Source organism: Ixodes scapularis, unplaced genomic scaffold (assembly GCF_016920785.2).
Source record: "Ixodes scapularis isolate PalLabHiFi unplaced genomic scaffold, ASM1692078v2 PGA_scaffold4__175_contigs__length_147842914, whole genome shotgun sequence".
Lineage (NCBI taxonomy): Eukaryota > Metazoa > Arthropoda > Arachnida > Ixodida > Ixodidae > Ixodes > Ixodes scapularis.
This window is the reverse complement of record NW_024609879.1, coordinates 34,022,165-34,036,529: the sequence shown is the minus strand read 5'-3', so window position 1 is coordinate 34,036,529 and position 14,365 is coordinate 34,022,165. Positions and strand designations below refer to the sequence as shown.

At 43.3% G+C, this 14,365-nt stretch overlaps 1 protein-coding gene across 1 annotated transcript; it reads left to right on the top strand.

Moving 5' to 3' along the window:
* Positions 1-701: 701 nt before the first annotated feature.
* LOC121837626 (prokineticin Bm8-d-like) lies at positions 702-13,211 on the top strand. Its single transcript, XM_042293316.1, has 3 exons — positions 702-779; positions 9,659-9,896; positions 13,171-13,211. The coding sequence occupies exons 1-3, from the start codon at positions 702-704 to the stop codon at positions 13,209-13,211; spliced, it is 357 nt and encodes a 118-aa protein (XP_042149250.1).
* Positions 13,212-14,365: the final 1,154 nt, after the last annotated feature.

Below are 14,365 nucleotides of genomic sequence, written 5' to 3'. Positions count from 1 at the left end.
GATATTTTTACAAAAAATATGATACTCATGTGACACTTACTAATCGTCGGTATGATACTGCTGGAAGCTTCGGAGGTTAAGAAGCATATTTTACAAAATTTTGACCGTGACAACCATACCGTGTTCGTATTGACATTCGCCGTAAGAACATCGTTCACGGTTGCACATTAAATGTCACGAAACAAAATGCATCCTATGCTCAAAACAAAACGACGATATTGCTCTTCTTTTTTCTTTTTTTACGCGCGGAAAGGCAGCTTCCCTGCGTCATGCGAAAAGGTCACATGTCATTTTAATATCTGCTGGGGCGGAAGAGGGAGGAGAGGCTTTTTCTATACAGAGAGAAACTGAAGAGGAGGAGGAGGAGAACATGCGGTGACGTCACAGCGCCCAGCGCTAATATGAAGAATTAATGGGTAGAAGCGAAGACTAGCCGTCTTTGTCTCGACACAGTACTCCTTTTCCCCCCTCCAATCAGTGCGATCAAATGCCTCGAACGCCCCTCGCGCATAGCCTGGCATTTGGGAAAAGGTGGACAGCATCTGCAACTGGAAGCTATCCTTCCAATCAGAGCTCGATGTACTGAAGTCACCGCAAGCTCTCAACTCCTCCTCCTCCTTCAGTTTTTCTTCGTATAAAAAGAAGCCCGGATTGGTTTCAGGTTACAGTGTGACTGCAGATTAAGCAGCAAAAGCCAAGCCATGAAGACATTTTGCTTAGCGCTTGCTTTGACCGTCATCGTGGCCGCACTGCTGGATGATGTCACCGCCGATTTTCAAGTAAGGTTTTTTTTGCTGATGTTTTTTGTGAATATCTGAAGAAACATCATATCTGTTCTATCCTCCTGCACTTTTATGCATATTGTTGACTTTCGATAGTATCCTGGCATTGCTTATTTTATATAATTTTAATGCCGATCTCTCTAGACGCTTGAAATTTCCTTGGCTCGTCCGGTGCTGTTTTCAAACGTGTTGAGTAGACTGCGGTTGGATTTTGATGTTGTGTGAACCCTATAAGAGACAATCAGTAAACCTTTTCGGATAAGTTTGAATATACGCATTGTTGGTAACTGCGTTGGTTGCTGATCGCCCCAAACTGGCTACAAATGTGGAGCCGTGGGACAAGTGACCCTCCAGACTATTTTTCGAGGTACCAAACTTATTATGTCATCTTGTCGACGGACAAAACGCCGGTGCTTATTACACCAAGGCGTTCATATTTCGTTAACGCGCACATGTTCAGGACATCTGCTCGGTAAGTAATGCACAGGAGTGTGTCTAGTCACAATGAACCTGTTAAATAGAGATACATCATTACAACTATTACCAACGTGTCCGACACTAAGAAGTGTTGTTGTTGTCGTCGGGTTCATCGTCGTCGTTGTTTTTTGTTTATTTTATAAACAGCAACGACCACACAACGACGATGTGCGTCGTTGTGTGGTCATTGTGTTGTGCCTGTTACAAAATAAGCGCCGATGTATCGGTGCTCGTTGGTTCGCCAAAAAAAGGAAAAGAAAATACACGTTAGATAAAGTTGTTACCTTCCTCTAAAATGTAACAGAGTAGCTTTACCGTTGCTTCTGAAAACTAATAACGTTGTCTTTGCGTTACTTTTGAATTAAGTATTTTGCAGCTACAAGCCTCAGTCACGAATTACGACAGAAATTAATCTTTTAAAGAGTGATTTCACGCATTTTTATTCGTTGTTGATGAAATTTGCAGAATAGAGCATAGTTCCGATTGTGCGTTCACACTTTAAATGCACCGACAACATGAATAATTCCTCTTAAAAGTAAAAAGTAGAGTGTAACTTAATTTCATTGTACCGTAAACTTTCGGTACCGTACTGTAAATTTTGTTTTACGGTACTACTAAAAAAAACGTAAAATTGTCGCGGCCTCTCTGCCGGCCGATCTGATTTCATCTCAGGTAGGTGTGAGTTTTCTTCGCCCAGTATGGTAGCTTGCAACTGGAAAGACACAGGTAACGCTCAGAAGCGATTCGACAAAATATTACTAAATTTAAAAATAATCATATGCCTAGAATACATAAAGCAGTGGATTATTTTAGACAGTCACAGCGATCTTTAGAGGAAGCACATATGATAGCGAGGACAAAAAATTTGGTAACCCAAAAATGATGATTGCATTGTAACAATAAGCATTTCATTAATATACGTTTGCCCAATGTTGCAGCGTAAACTTTAAAAGAGTACGGGGAATTTCTTTCGGTCTTGCCTTTTGCTTAAATGAATCTCAGTGATCTATTTATTTGCGATGTTTTTGTTTATTTCAATATTTTCAGGGTCTATAGCTCGTTACAAATTAGGAAGACACAAATTCACGTTGAAAAAATTAGCATAATCAAAATACAGTCGATTTAATTTTTGTTATCCACGAAATGGCACAGTTCACGTATACCGGCGATATACGAGTGAATTTCAAATCATTGTGCAGTAATTATGTGCTGTTCACTGGATTTATTCCAGCAGAAACCAAAATATGTAACAATGGGGCCGTACTTTGGTGGGGCCGATGATAAAGGTATTTTAGAATTCTCGACCTTCGCTATTCAGAGTTTGAAAATTTTGCGAAATCTTTATCTCCGTCGACTGACCTGCTCTGGGATAGGTTTAGGACTCAATACAGGAAGAAATAAAACGGTTTCTTCTCGTTTGTGTAAAGAAAAAGCGCATAAACATGTTGTGGATAACGAGAGACGTGATACACCTAGAAAGAAACAACAAAGAAGTCTTACCGTGGCGCGAGTACTCCCGATGGGAAGGCTGAAGTGTTTGCGTAATCTCGAAAGCTGAAAGATGCGGTTCGCTCGCCGAAGTCCTTTTATACTACAATAAGGCTTCTAACTTTTATGGAATCAGTATCCGATAAGTTTTGGTTGTAACTCCAAGAAAGAAATATTTAACGTCAATTTTAACAGAACAATCAGAAGCTGCCGATACGGACGAGATTGGAAACTTGTTTAACGAATACTATCAATCGTTGTTTACCAGAGATGATGATCAAATTACAATTTTTCATTCTAACTTGTCTTCCCATTCAATTGATAAAAGTAAATTAAGTAACACCGGAGGGAGTATTTAACCATTTGTAGTTGAATATAAATAAATCGTGCCAACCAGACGACATACCACTAAATTTTTTGAAAAGGTTCTCATTATCTAACGTTGATTTTTATTAAATCTCTTGAAGACTGTGCTCTTCCTCTCAACTGGAAAAGTAGTAAGGTCATCCCGACTTATAAGCAAAGCAATTCTGCACTACTTACTAATTACCGTCCGATTTCATTAAAAGCACTTCTTGTAAATTATGAGAACACATAATTGCTAAAAATTTATCAAATTTTGTGGAGAGTTACCAAATGATAAATAAACATCAGCAAGGGTTTAGAAAAGGGCTTTCTACAAATACACAGCTTGGTGAGGTCTTTCACGATTGAAACCAGCTTGCATTCTTAGTAGGGGACAGATAGATGTAGTATTTTTAGATTTACCAATGCATTTCATCGGGTGTCCCATTAAAAGCTGTCATGTAAAATGCAGGTATCATTAAGGACCGCCAGCTGATCCGCTGGTTGGAAGCGTATTTAATTGGAAGAACCCAATTTTTTTTTTAATTAAAACGCGAAAGCTCTACCGTTGCCAGTGATTTCCGAAGTTCCACAAGGGTCCGTCTTAGGACCACTGCTATTTATTATTTATATTAATGAAATGTGCGTAGGACTCGAGCCGGCAGTAAAAATAAATCACTTTGCTAATGATACGATTATTATCACAAAGGACAACATTCAAAGCGATCAGATCAGACTAAATCAACAATTCAATAAAGTTTCTATCGGTGTCAAGCTAGGCAAATGGAAATAAACAGATGAAGAGCAGTAAGCACGATTGTTACACCTAAGCGAAGTCTTTTACTGTTCCATTACTGTTTTGACAACGTGCAGCTTTCTAAGATAAGGGAGTACAAATACCTAGGTGTGTACATACAATCAAACCTCTCATGGAACCTGCAAGTGGAAAAAGTATGTAATAAGGCTATGTTTATGCTGTGAACTTTAAGACGATCACTGGAGGACACAACACCGGAGTTTAAGTTAACTGATTTTGAAACCCTTGTTTTACCAATCATAGATTACGCAAGTATGCCCTGAGATCCTTTCACTCAGAGCAACATCAATTATCTTGAACGAGTCCAAAATGAGACAGTGAGGTTTATCATTACCGTTATCATTCCACAGACTCAGTAACAATCCTCAAAGCAAGACACACATGAATACACATCGTTTAAAGTATCTTTTTTTTTTTAAATTAGTAAATGGATTGCATAATACCGATATGTCAACAAACGTCTACTCCGGCGTACCAGCTGACTCCCGCAGACTTCTTACTCGCACAAAGAATAACACATACATTCAGTCCAGGGATGGGCGGTATTTCAAATACAAGTATTTGAAATACGTATTTCAAATACCTTGTGTATTTTGCATTTGTATTTAATTACAGATTGGGTAATGTATTTCACGTGTGTATTTAAATACTAAAACGTGGGTATTTCAAATACAATTGTAATTAAAGAGACCATGAAATGACCTTTTTACTTTTTCCAGATAACTTTTACATTAAACCGTCAATGTTCACTGAATGCCGAACAGGCATCCGTTTTTGTCTCAGTTTATTAACTTCTACACAAAAAATTATTGAAATATCAACTTTTTCATTCTCTCCAACTGACCGCAAAACAAGCCGTGACGTAGGCCGTTTCCGGAACCGGAAGTTCTCTCGGCAGTAGGAGAATGGGAGTGTTAGCGGCAACGAGTTGGGGTGCGCCGGTAGGTTTTACTGCGCTGATGTCACCGACGTATTTCCTGAATCGGCGCCTCTCATCGCCGCATCGCAGCTGAGCGAAATTCAATGAGATATGTTGCGCTACAGCGACAGCATGGGACTAGTCCCATACGCCGGTACGCCTGTTGGGAAGTGCAGCGAGTCTTCCGGTGAAGACTCCAGAAGTCAACCACCCTGTCATTGTTGGCAGAAGGGCCGGCCCGTGTCAGTCGTTTGCAAAGCGACGTAGATGGCGTTTTTCGCGGCCTCGGAGATGCAGGAGCGAGCCGACGTTAAAAAAGATACGTTTGAACTACGAGTGTCAGCAAGAGCTACGTAAATACCTGTTTACACTCGGAGCGGACGCGCGCGCTTGATGGAAGTGCTGTATTCGCGCTGTTTGTAAGCGCTTCGGGACCGTTCTTTTACGATTGCAACTCGATACTGACGCGACACTCGGCAAAAAAAGGTTGGACCGGGGTTGTACGTATACCTCCCACGAACTGTTATAGCTTGACAGTGACGTGCAGTCTGTCAGAATAAAAATGGCATACCAATAACAAAGTGTACATACCGTGTTACGAAGGTAATCCATACGGCGTTTATTTCAGCTCTATATCACACGAAACAAGAAGATAGAATCGACGAAAGTCCCTTTTCGACGAGTGTTCCTCAACACTGCCTCGGAAAACAAGGGGAAGAGATTGACCTCACCTCTTAATCTAGAATTGAGGTCAGTGATCAAACTATAATACGGGAAGGGTCCACAAGGGTCGCGCGGGCATATTCCATTTAGCACGCCAGCCGGTCGTAGGCAGACGGTCTTGCGACGAAGCAACGCAGCGCCGAGTCGGAATGCCTGCTAGGCCTATATTCTGAGCAGCTCGCTTCGTCGGAGTCGGTGGATCCAGCGTTCTTGTTCGTCGTGGTGTTTTCTTGCTGCTTGAAGTCGGCACGCGCGGGAAGAACACGTAGAAAAATAAACGTTCAGTCAGTCAGAGTTTTGAGAGGAAGGAAAAGAAAGAAAATAAATGTCCGTCGGTCGCCGTCACCCAAGTAACTGTCGGCCCTGCCCTACTGCGCACGCGCAGTAGTTGCTTCGTTTACCACACGATAGATGGCGCTTGGCTCTCAGCATTATCAAATTTGGCAATTTTCGCCACACATCTCTAATTATGCTACAAAATGTGGATCTGAATATTATTTAACAAAACTTTTAGGAAACATTCGCCGGCTATTTATTGTTTACAATCGCGGTGCTGGTGAGGTAGGCTCTTACCCAATAGGCGACCTGGATTTGGCTGACGTGCTCCATTTCCGGGGATGCATCGTAGTGAACAGGCGAAGGAAGGAAGGCGCAAAAGAGTCCAGTTTTCTTTTAAAAGTTCTATAGCAAATAATTTTTTTGGCTCCCTATTTTTGTGTTTTTGTGTTTCTTTTCACACCTTTTACGACGTGCGGTGGATGAAACTCGATTTTAAAATCATTTCATGGTCAATTTAAATACAATTTTGTGGGCTAAAATACATCCTCAAATTTATTGTCACTGTCTAGAGCAGCAATAAAACTACGTTTTGCACCGAATGTAGTGTCTCTCAATCAAGCACAAGCGTTTAGTGACTTTGTGATTACGACCGTGCTAGTCCAGGGCAAGAATAGTGACGAAATCGACGTTCACAGGCAGACTGGCTAAATAAGTGCCTGTGACAACTTGTGGTGCTTTGCAGCCTGATTTCCATCCATATTTTTGCCTGGAACATCCTAAATGCGCGGGTCGTCCAGATTTTCGTAACTGGTGCGAGTTGCAAGAATAAAATATTATCTAGCTAGTGCTGCGCGTCTTGGTCGTCTCGGCTCTTTGTTGGCCTATACCAAAATGTAATCTACAAAAAAAGTTGCTTAAAGGGGCACTCAAGCGGTTTTTGGAGAAGCTACTTTTTGGTGCGATGGTGTCAAGGAAGTGTCAGTGAATGAGTAGCTTCAGTTTGAGAAGGCAGAACCGCCTATTAACCACGCAGGAATAAAATACGTGCGGACTCTTTTCTGTAATTGCGAGGACCAATGAAATTATCGTATGTTTGAAAATTTTGGTGGTCTTTGTAAAGTTTCGCTAAAGAAACAATTTTCAGTTCATTTAAATATGTTGTGCATGATAATTTCACAAGACGTAAAATATTTCTCGTTTAGAATACGCGATACTGCAATTATCGTTTCACAAACAAGGGACTACGTTTTCTCCTTGCCCTCCGCGGGGGGTGAATTTCCCGTTACCCAGGGATGCGCGGAAGCGCAGGTATCTCCGCGCGTTGCAGGCCGGTCGTGCTGGTCGCGGGCCGGCCGGCTCCTTCTATCCGCAAACATGGCGTCGGTGGTGATCGTCGGCGTGGACGGCGTGGTGAAAGCTCATCGTTCCGCGTAAAAGTGCTATCCTTGACTGTGAATTTTCGTCGTGTGTCGCTATGATAACCCAGCACGTACTAGAAGGGAAGATCCACCTACTCGTGCGGCGATGTCGTGGCGGCATAATCAAGACTGCAGAAACGGCCCTGCCGTCGTGTTTGTTTACTTCGACTACAGTGGTGCTTTCTAAGCGTTTGTGTCCTCGAACATCGCCCGGATTATTTATATGGCGCATTTCATGCGTGTGCTCAAGTTCAAGGTATTACCGGCGCGTACCGTATAAAGGATGTGAATTTTCACGCGTTTTCATCACCGGACAAAAGTGATTAGTGTTAGCAATCCTGAACGCTCGCAACCTCTATCTGATCACGAAATGATATTTCTACGTTGCTATATCGCCGCTAAGATTACATTGTCTTTTATAATCGTAAAAAAGGCGTGTGGCGATATTTGCACTTTTGGAATATTTTTATTTTCTTTTTTTCATCCACTGTACCCTGCAAGCCTATCAAGAAAAAGTAATAATAAAGCTTTAGGCTATAGAAAACTCTCTGTTTATATTCTGTTACGGCATTGAGTAGCAGTGCGTCCCCTTTTTAGAAAGGCCGCTGAAACAGCTGACGGCGGCGTATAGAAGCGGTCGCCGTGCTGACGACCCGCTGCGCTTGTAGTGGTTGCAGGTGTGTGTACGCGCGGCGCAGAGCGGTCGTTCCGGTCGCTCCGGTTGCAACGGACGCAGTCGTAGGTACGCGCTCGTTGCACATGTCTGAACCAGCCTTCCCCCCGTTCTCCCGAGGCGAAAGTCAACGTGGCGACATCGTTTGACATCACGTATTAGAGGTAACGCTGCGGTGTCAAACGTTGGTTTGGTTACGACTAGCCCCAACCGCAAATCGAAGAACGCCCGAAAAGGTCTGCGTTTCGTCGTCCTCGGAACCCGAACATGACTCCGAAGCGCTGCTATCGTCCACATCGCACGTCGGAGTGGCGTCATAGGAAATCATCCCCAGGTCGGCTGTCCGCCGAAGAATTTCAACCTCTAACGGCGTCAGGTCCTTGAGCGTAGAGAACTCTGCCATGGTCGAAGATCGAATAACAAAGAGGTTCGGCCGATGCGGCTACCTCGGGATCACTGCGCGACAGAACGTCGTCCAACGCCATTGGCCCGAGATCCTTTTGATAAGCGTGCGAGGACCAATGAGAGTGGTTTCGTTTTCGAATGGATCCGAGGTTTGGCGGCCTTCAATTACATTTTTATTACAGAAAGAATCACAGTATGACTATACTTTTTGGTTTTTAGGGATACTTAGGGCGCCTAAATTTAGCTGTCATCATCAAAACACGAACTCAAAAACCACTTGAGTGCCCCTTTAAAGCTCTGTACTTTTCTCACCTATTACGTCCAAGCTGATTACAGTTTATTGTGATCATATTTACATTACGTTACTAGAGCCTCGCACACTAACTCCCGAGTGTGTAATGCAAAATTAAAATAAGATACCCAGAAACTCGTTGCAGGTGCCCTGAAGTCGCTGACGCAAATTTTGAGGAATGTATTTAGAAAAGTATTTGGAGGAGACCAAATACATTTGGTTGTATTTGTATTTTGTATTTAAATGCTTTTTTGGAAATGTAATTAGATTAGTAATTAAATACTATTTTGACGAAGTATTGTGTATTTGTATTTTGATATATATTTGCATGTATTTTGCCCATTCCTGATTCAGTCATATCCGTATTTTACCGACACTTTTATATATTTATTCTTCCCAAGATGTATCAACGATTGGGATGAAGTTGAGCCATATTTTTTAACGTGCCCCTGCGATAACGAGTTTGATAAGCAGTATGGCACCATTGTAATTGTAACAGCACGTTGTTTTGTTCGCCTGTTTTCTTCTTCTTTTGTTTTTACAGGTGTATCTGCATTTTTCTGGTACCGCCACCCTAGCTATGCCCATTGTTTTGAGGTGGCAGTATATGCAAATAAATAAAAACTAATAAAATACAGAGTAATCAATTTTGTTAGCAGATAAGTAGTCCGACATGCTAGCAAATAATTAGTTCGACGCGTTCGCAAAGGTGGTTAGTTAACGCCACTTTAAATAGGTCAATATACCGATATCGCCAGCCAGTTTCGTTACGTGACCGCTGCCGACATGAATCGCGGGAACTGTATGTAGCCTTCCTACACGCGCGACAACCTTGCTGCGGCAACTCGCATCTGTGAACACACTGAGTACGATCCGGGAGATGCTATTATCGCGTGCTGAATAGCATAAAAAAAGGAAAAGCCTGGTGCAACATAATGGCTATATAATGGTTTGATATATCACCATTCTGGGTAGATAGAAAGACACCCTCTTTTAACCTAAACCTTGCTCGTATCGGCGTTTCATCTTTCGTTTTGAAGGAACAGCGACCAGTCGTACCCCACTTCCCAGGTGGCCCTACTCGCCGTCCTACTCCTGGACGTAAGGGCCAGCCTTGTAGCCCCAGCGCGCCTTGCGGGAGCGGATTGTGCTGTTTAAGATCAAGTAATACTAATAATCCCTCTTCCACCTGCCAGCCTAAAGGAGGATACGGAATGCCGTGTTCAGAAGATTCGATCAAGGGTGGCACCTATACTCTCCGCTGCCCGTGTCAAACAGGTGATTTATGTGTACCTTTTCGTGCGCATTGCAGGCAAAAATCGGGAAAAAGGTGCCGTGCGCAGCTGATAACGTCACTACTCGCACGCTTTTATTTTTAGTGTCACACAAGGACGCCGGTGTATTAGTCGGTTTTAGGTTGTAGAGAAGTGTTTTTTTTTTTCTGGTCGGGAAATGTAATATGAGCAGTTTGGCGGTAACGCGTACAAGTTACAGTGTTACCGGTAACGCGTTACTTTTCTCGTTAACGTTGTAACGCATTCGTTACGTTTAAAAACACGAACGGGTAACGTATTTGCGTTAGTTGTTTCAAGTAACGGGTGCCGAGCCGTGTGAATTTTTGAGTTTCTGCGTTCTTTTGCGTTTTTCCTTGTAAGCATTTAGGTGAAACCGTAAAAAAAAAATCATAGAGAAACTATGTTCAGTTTCTGCATGAACATAATGTTTCTTTAAAGAACACGTGCAAAGAAAAAAAGCTTTTCTTTAATTACTCTAGATGGAAAAAGAATGTTATAAAACGAATTCACAACGAACAAAAACAATTTAGGGCTATATTTATGGCGCAAAACGAATATATAGTTGGCACCGCGGCAGTTGCCGCGGGCCACGCGCTTGACCTCTGCGCGGTGGCGCTGCGCCGCGGCCGCACGCTGAGCGCATTTCGCCGCCGGTTCAACGCGTTTCTCCACGCCGCCGTCGCCGCCGCCGCACAAGTTCGTCTGCTCCGGGGCGCCGCCGCCGTCATCTGACCCGCGCACAGGTCTATCACGTCTGCTTGCGCTTTTTCAGGAGCTTTCTTTGGTCTCTAAAATTTCCGTATTAATCTTCGTTTTTTGTTGCACTTCAAACGAAGAAGGATAAGTTAACTTTTCGAGACAACAGGAAGCTCCCGAAAGAGCGCAAGCCCCACGTGACAAATAGCGGCCACTTAACAGCGGCGTCCGAGGGTGTCAGCTACAAGTTGGTATCGCACCGTGAATGTCGCTCGAAAAATTTTCCTTTTTTGTTGTAAATTCATTTTCGGACTTCCTTTCCCCAACCAGGCTGCTTTAATTTTTTTTTTTCCTTTGCATGTGTTTTTTAACGATGGCGCTTATGCGTACCCGTACTGTGAATTCACTAAAACGTGTTAATTCCTAATTTATAAAAAAAGAAGTAGCTTGCGTTACTTTTTAGCGGTAACGGTAAGGCGTTCCTTTAATTTTCAGGTCACGGAGCTCGGTAACGCGTTCCTTTTATTTGCAAGTAACGAGTAACGTATTTCGTTACTTTTTTTTTCTCTGAGCACCTACGACAATGAATATGAGGTGCAGTACCTGACAAATAGGAACAGGACGGACGTCCTTGAGTTCTTCTGCCTCCAGCACAAACTGCCTATCTCCGCTAATACATGGTAGTCTAGTGAGCCCTTAGCGTTCAAGCACAGCAAAAGCACGGAGAAACGCAAAGAGCGCGTGCTAGAGTTCGGGCATTCGAGAGAAACGCTCTGCCGTTCTTATCTTCCCAGTGACTACGAAGAGGTTCAATAGTTCGCAACTTTCACGACGCATGAGGTGCGCTAGTTCATATAAAAATTACTGGTCCCCTGGATTATTGTTGCACAACACCATTGCGATGTTGGGCCTGCCCGCGTAATTGTAAACTAGTGAAATACGAGCAAAATAAAAGCTTTACCTCATACTTCCACGTCAGGAAAGAGTAAGCAAGTACTTTCATTCGGCAAGCAGATCATCAAGGTGATAAGTAGCGTGATCCTCGCACCGCTGTATACCATTATCGCTTAAAGCTTCGAATACACGCGGAATTAACAGATAACTTCTCTGAAGGTTTGCTGTGCGATGATGAGCTCGCCATACGAATAATGAAATGTTCAAAGTTTAAGGAACGCTAAGACGTGTAGGAATTAAAACACGACGATAACCGGAGATGCTAAGGGCACTTCAAAAAACACACATTGGAACCCTCGATGATGCATTTAACTCTTCGTTAAGAAAGAGATGAGCCCCTAAGCTAAGCTCGTATACGCCTTATATCTATATCCATATTTCATCAGGTCCAAGTGTCGGCTTCATGCACTCTGAAGCTCCGGGAAGGAGGGGCTTCAGCGGTACTCTGAAAATGATTTTCTGCAGTCTCAGTGCACAAAATCGAAAAATAATCTCAATACTCGTGATCCTGGAGGCCGAATGAAGACAATTTAGTTATTCTTCCTCAAATACAGAACCGCTTCAGTTTCCCTTTAAGGATGAGTCACAGGCCTCGTTTTCTTGAGTTGCTTTACGTTGAGGAAGCTTACGTCGGCCTACGCCACAAGTCACCGGGACATCTGTGTTTTATGTTAAGCGTTGCTACTAGTTTAAGGAGATAGCCTGGCGCGCGACAATAGAGACACAAAAGTTATGCTGACTTATGCATAACGTAAGAAAACGCTGCTATCTGAATTATATAACCATGACATTCCTGTCTCGAATGTTGCGTTTCATGAGATCTCCTTCTACTGCTAGCGACGCTTAACATGAGGCGCCAGAAATCTGGGTGGCTTGTGGCGTAAGCAGATGTAAGCTTTCGTAACGTAACGTAAGAAAACGGGGCTGAGTGAATCATCATTTACCTGCACAGACCGCATTACTGTAATTTCCATGACTTCTTAATATATATATCTGTTGAAATTAAAGTCAGACACCTTGTACAGTTAACATGAATAGTGGGACGCCTTGGGTTATTAGGACTGCTGCATAATTCTGTTTTTTTCACGGTATTGGCGACGTGCGCGACAGACAGCGCCACTTCGGTCGGCCTTCCACGACTGGCAAAACGCTCATATGACGTCTTTAGTACAGTGAATTCAACATTCCTCAATGAAAATGCGGAGTATGCCCTACCATCCACCTTAACGGTGTTGGTTAAGGAAGCTGTGATTCAAGTTTTCACGGTGCGTTTTACACACTATCAAAAATGTCGCTGGTGATCAATCATCCTAGTCGTGACGTCACAGATAGGAAACATAAGAGGATGCCACCGAAGCATTTCGTCGCCAATAGTGTAACAGGCTAGAACAGATAAATGCTTGTATATACGTCATAAATTAAACATAAAAGAACACTAAGATGCACGAATATTTTCAGAAGTTTGGTCTGGATAATTTTTCAGAAGACATTTTGGGAATAAATATAAAACGCAACATTTTCAAGAAATTTGAAATCGCTGTTTTTGTTGGTTTCTACAAGCCTTGCTCGATTTGTAAGCACGCTCACGTAATCATTACATTTTTCAGGTTACTCCTGTCCATATGGTCCGAACGCCAGATGTCAGTAACTACCGGAATCGTTGAATAACTTAAACATTTTAACATTTGAGCCCGTAGTAAAACTCCCACTTGGTTAACTCAAAGAGTGGCTTCCAATGAAAAGTAAAGCTTCTTTGTACCATGGATGTGTTTTTCTTTCTTTCATATTGTGTTGTTTAAGACATTCACGCTCCGTATTGTTCAACCAGTATACACAATTCTAAATAAAATATTACCGTTCAAATCGAAAGAAAAAAGTTAAATACACCTAATATTCGCCCCTTTTTTCTTTGACAACAAACTCAGTGGCGCCAGCTATAGGTCATATGAAAAATTCTGGGCAGCCGCCATCAGGCACGTAGCCTAGTTGGTGGGGGGGGGGGGGGGGGGGGGGGGGGGGGGGGGGGGAAGGGGGTGGAGGTAAACTTCTCCCACCCCGAGAAATAAAATTCATTGAGTCATCCCTTCCCCCTCCATCCCCCCCCCCCCCCCCCCCCCTAAAAGGTTCCGAAGGGAAGCGTCCGGAGGAGTACAGCGTGCAGTCCATGAGGTAGCAGAACAGGCACAAGGCAAAAGTTACCAAATCCCATCTTCCCTGAATCGAGCTCTGTATTTGTTTTACGGTACCCCATGGGTGTTTGTAAATGGCGCCGCGCGGTGCTGTCTGTGGGGTGAGGGTGTGCACGTGTGCTTTAAGGTCGCAAACATGATCTTTCACGACCTTCGAGCTTTATATGTACGGTGTGCGTGGTAGATCCCTAAGTATAGTTAAAAGTTATCTTCAGTGTCGCTACCTGTGCGTTGAAATAGATAAAAAGCGATCTCATTTGCAGCCATTAACAACTGGAGTGCCACAAGGTAGTATTTTGGGACCACTCCTCTTTAAATCGACGGCAAAATTCGGTTTCTTAACCTATCGCGCTACGACTTTGTGCAGTGTTGCCCACAGATGGTGCATTTTTTTTTTTTTTTTTGGAGGGGGCGGGGGGGGGGGGGGGGGCGGGGAGTTTGCAAAGAGCGACTTACCTGAGGAAAAAGTAAAGAAAGAAAAAGGCTTAGCTCTTATGGAAACCCAGCTACGCCCGTCTTCAAACAACACGGCACCGTTTCGCACGGGAGACAAGAGTTGGCGCAAGCGATCGCGACTCCAAGTGCCGCCAACGAACGAGCATACGACGCCGAG

Coding starts and splice junctions, on each gene's coding strand:
- LOC121837626 (XM_042293316.1), top strand. CDS start 702: ATGAAGACATTTTGCTTAGCGCTTGCTTTGACCGTCATCGTGGCCGCA. Junction 780..9,658: donor ATGTCACCGCCGATTTTCAA/GTAAGGTTTTTT, acceptor TTCGTTTTGAAG/GAACAGCGACCAGTCGTACC. Junction 9,897..13,170: donor CCGCTGCCCGTGTCAAACAG/GTGATTTATGTG, acceptor TACATTTTTCAG/GTTACTCCTGTCCATATGGT.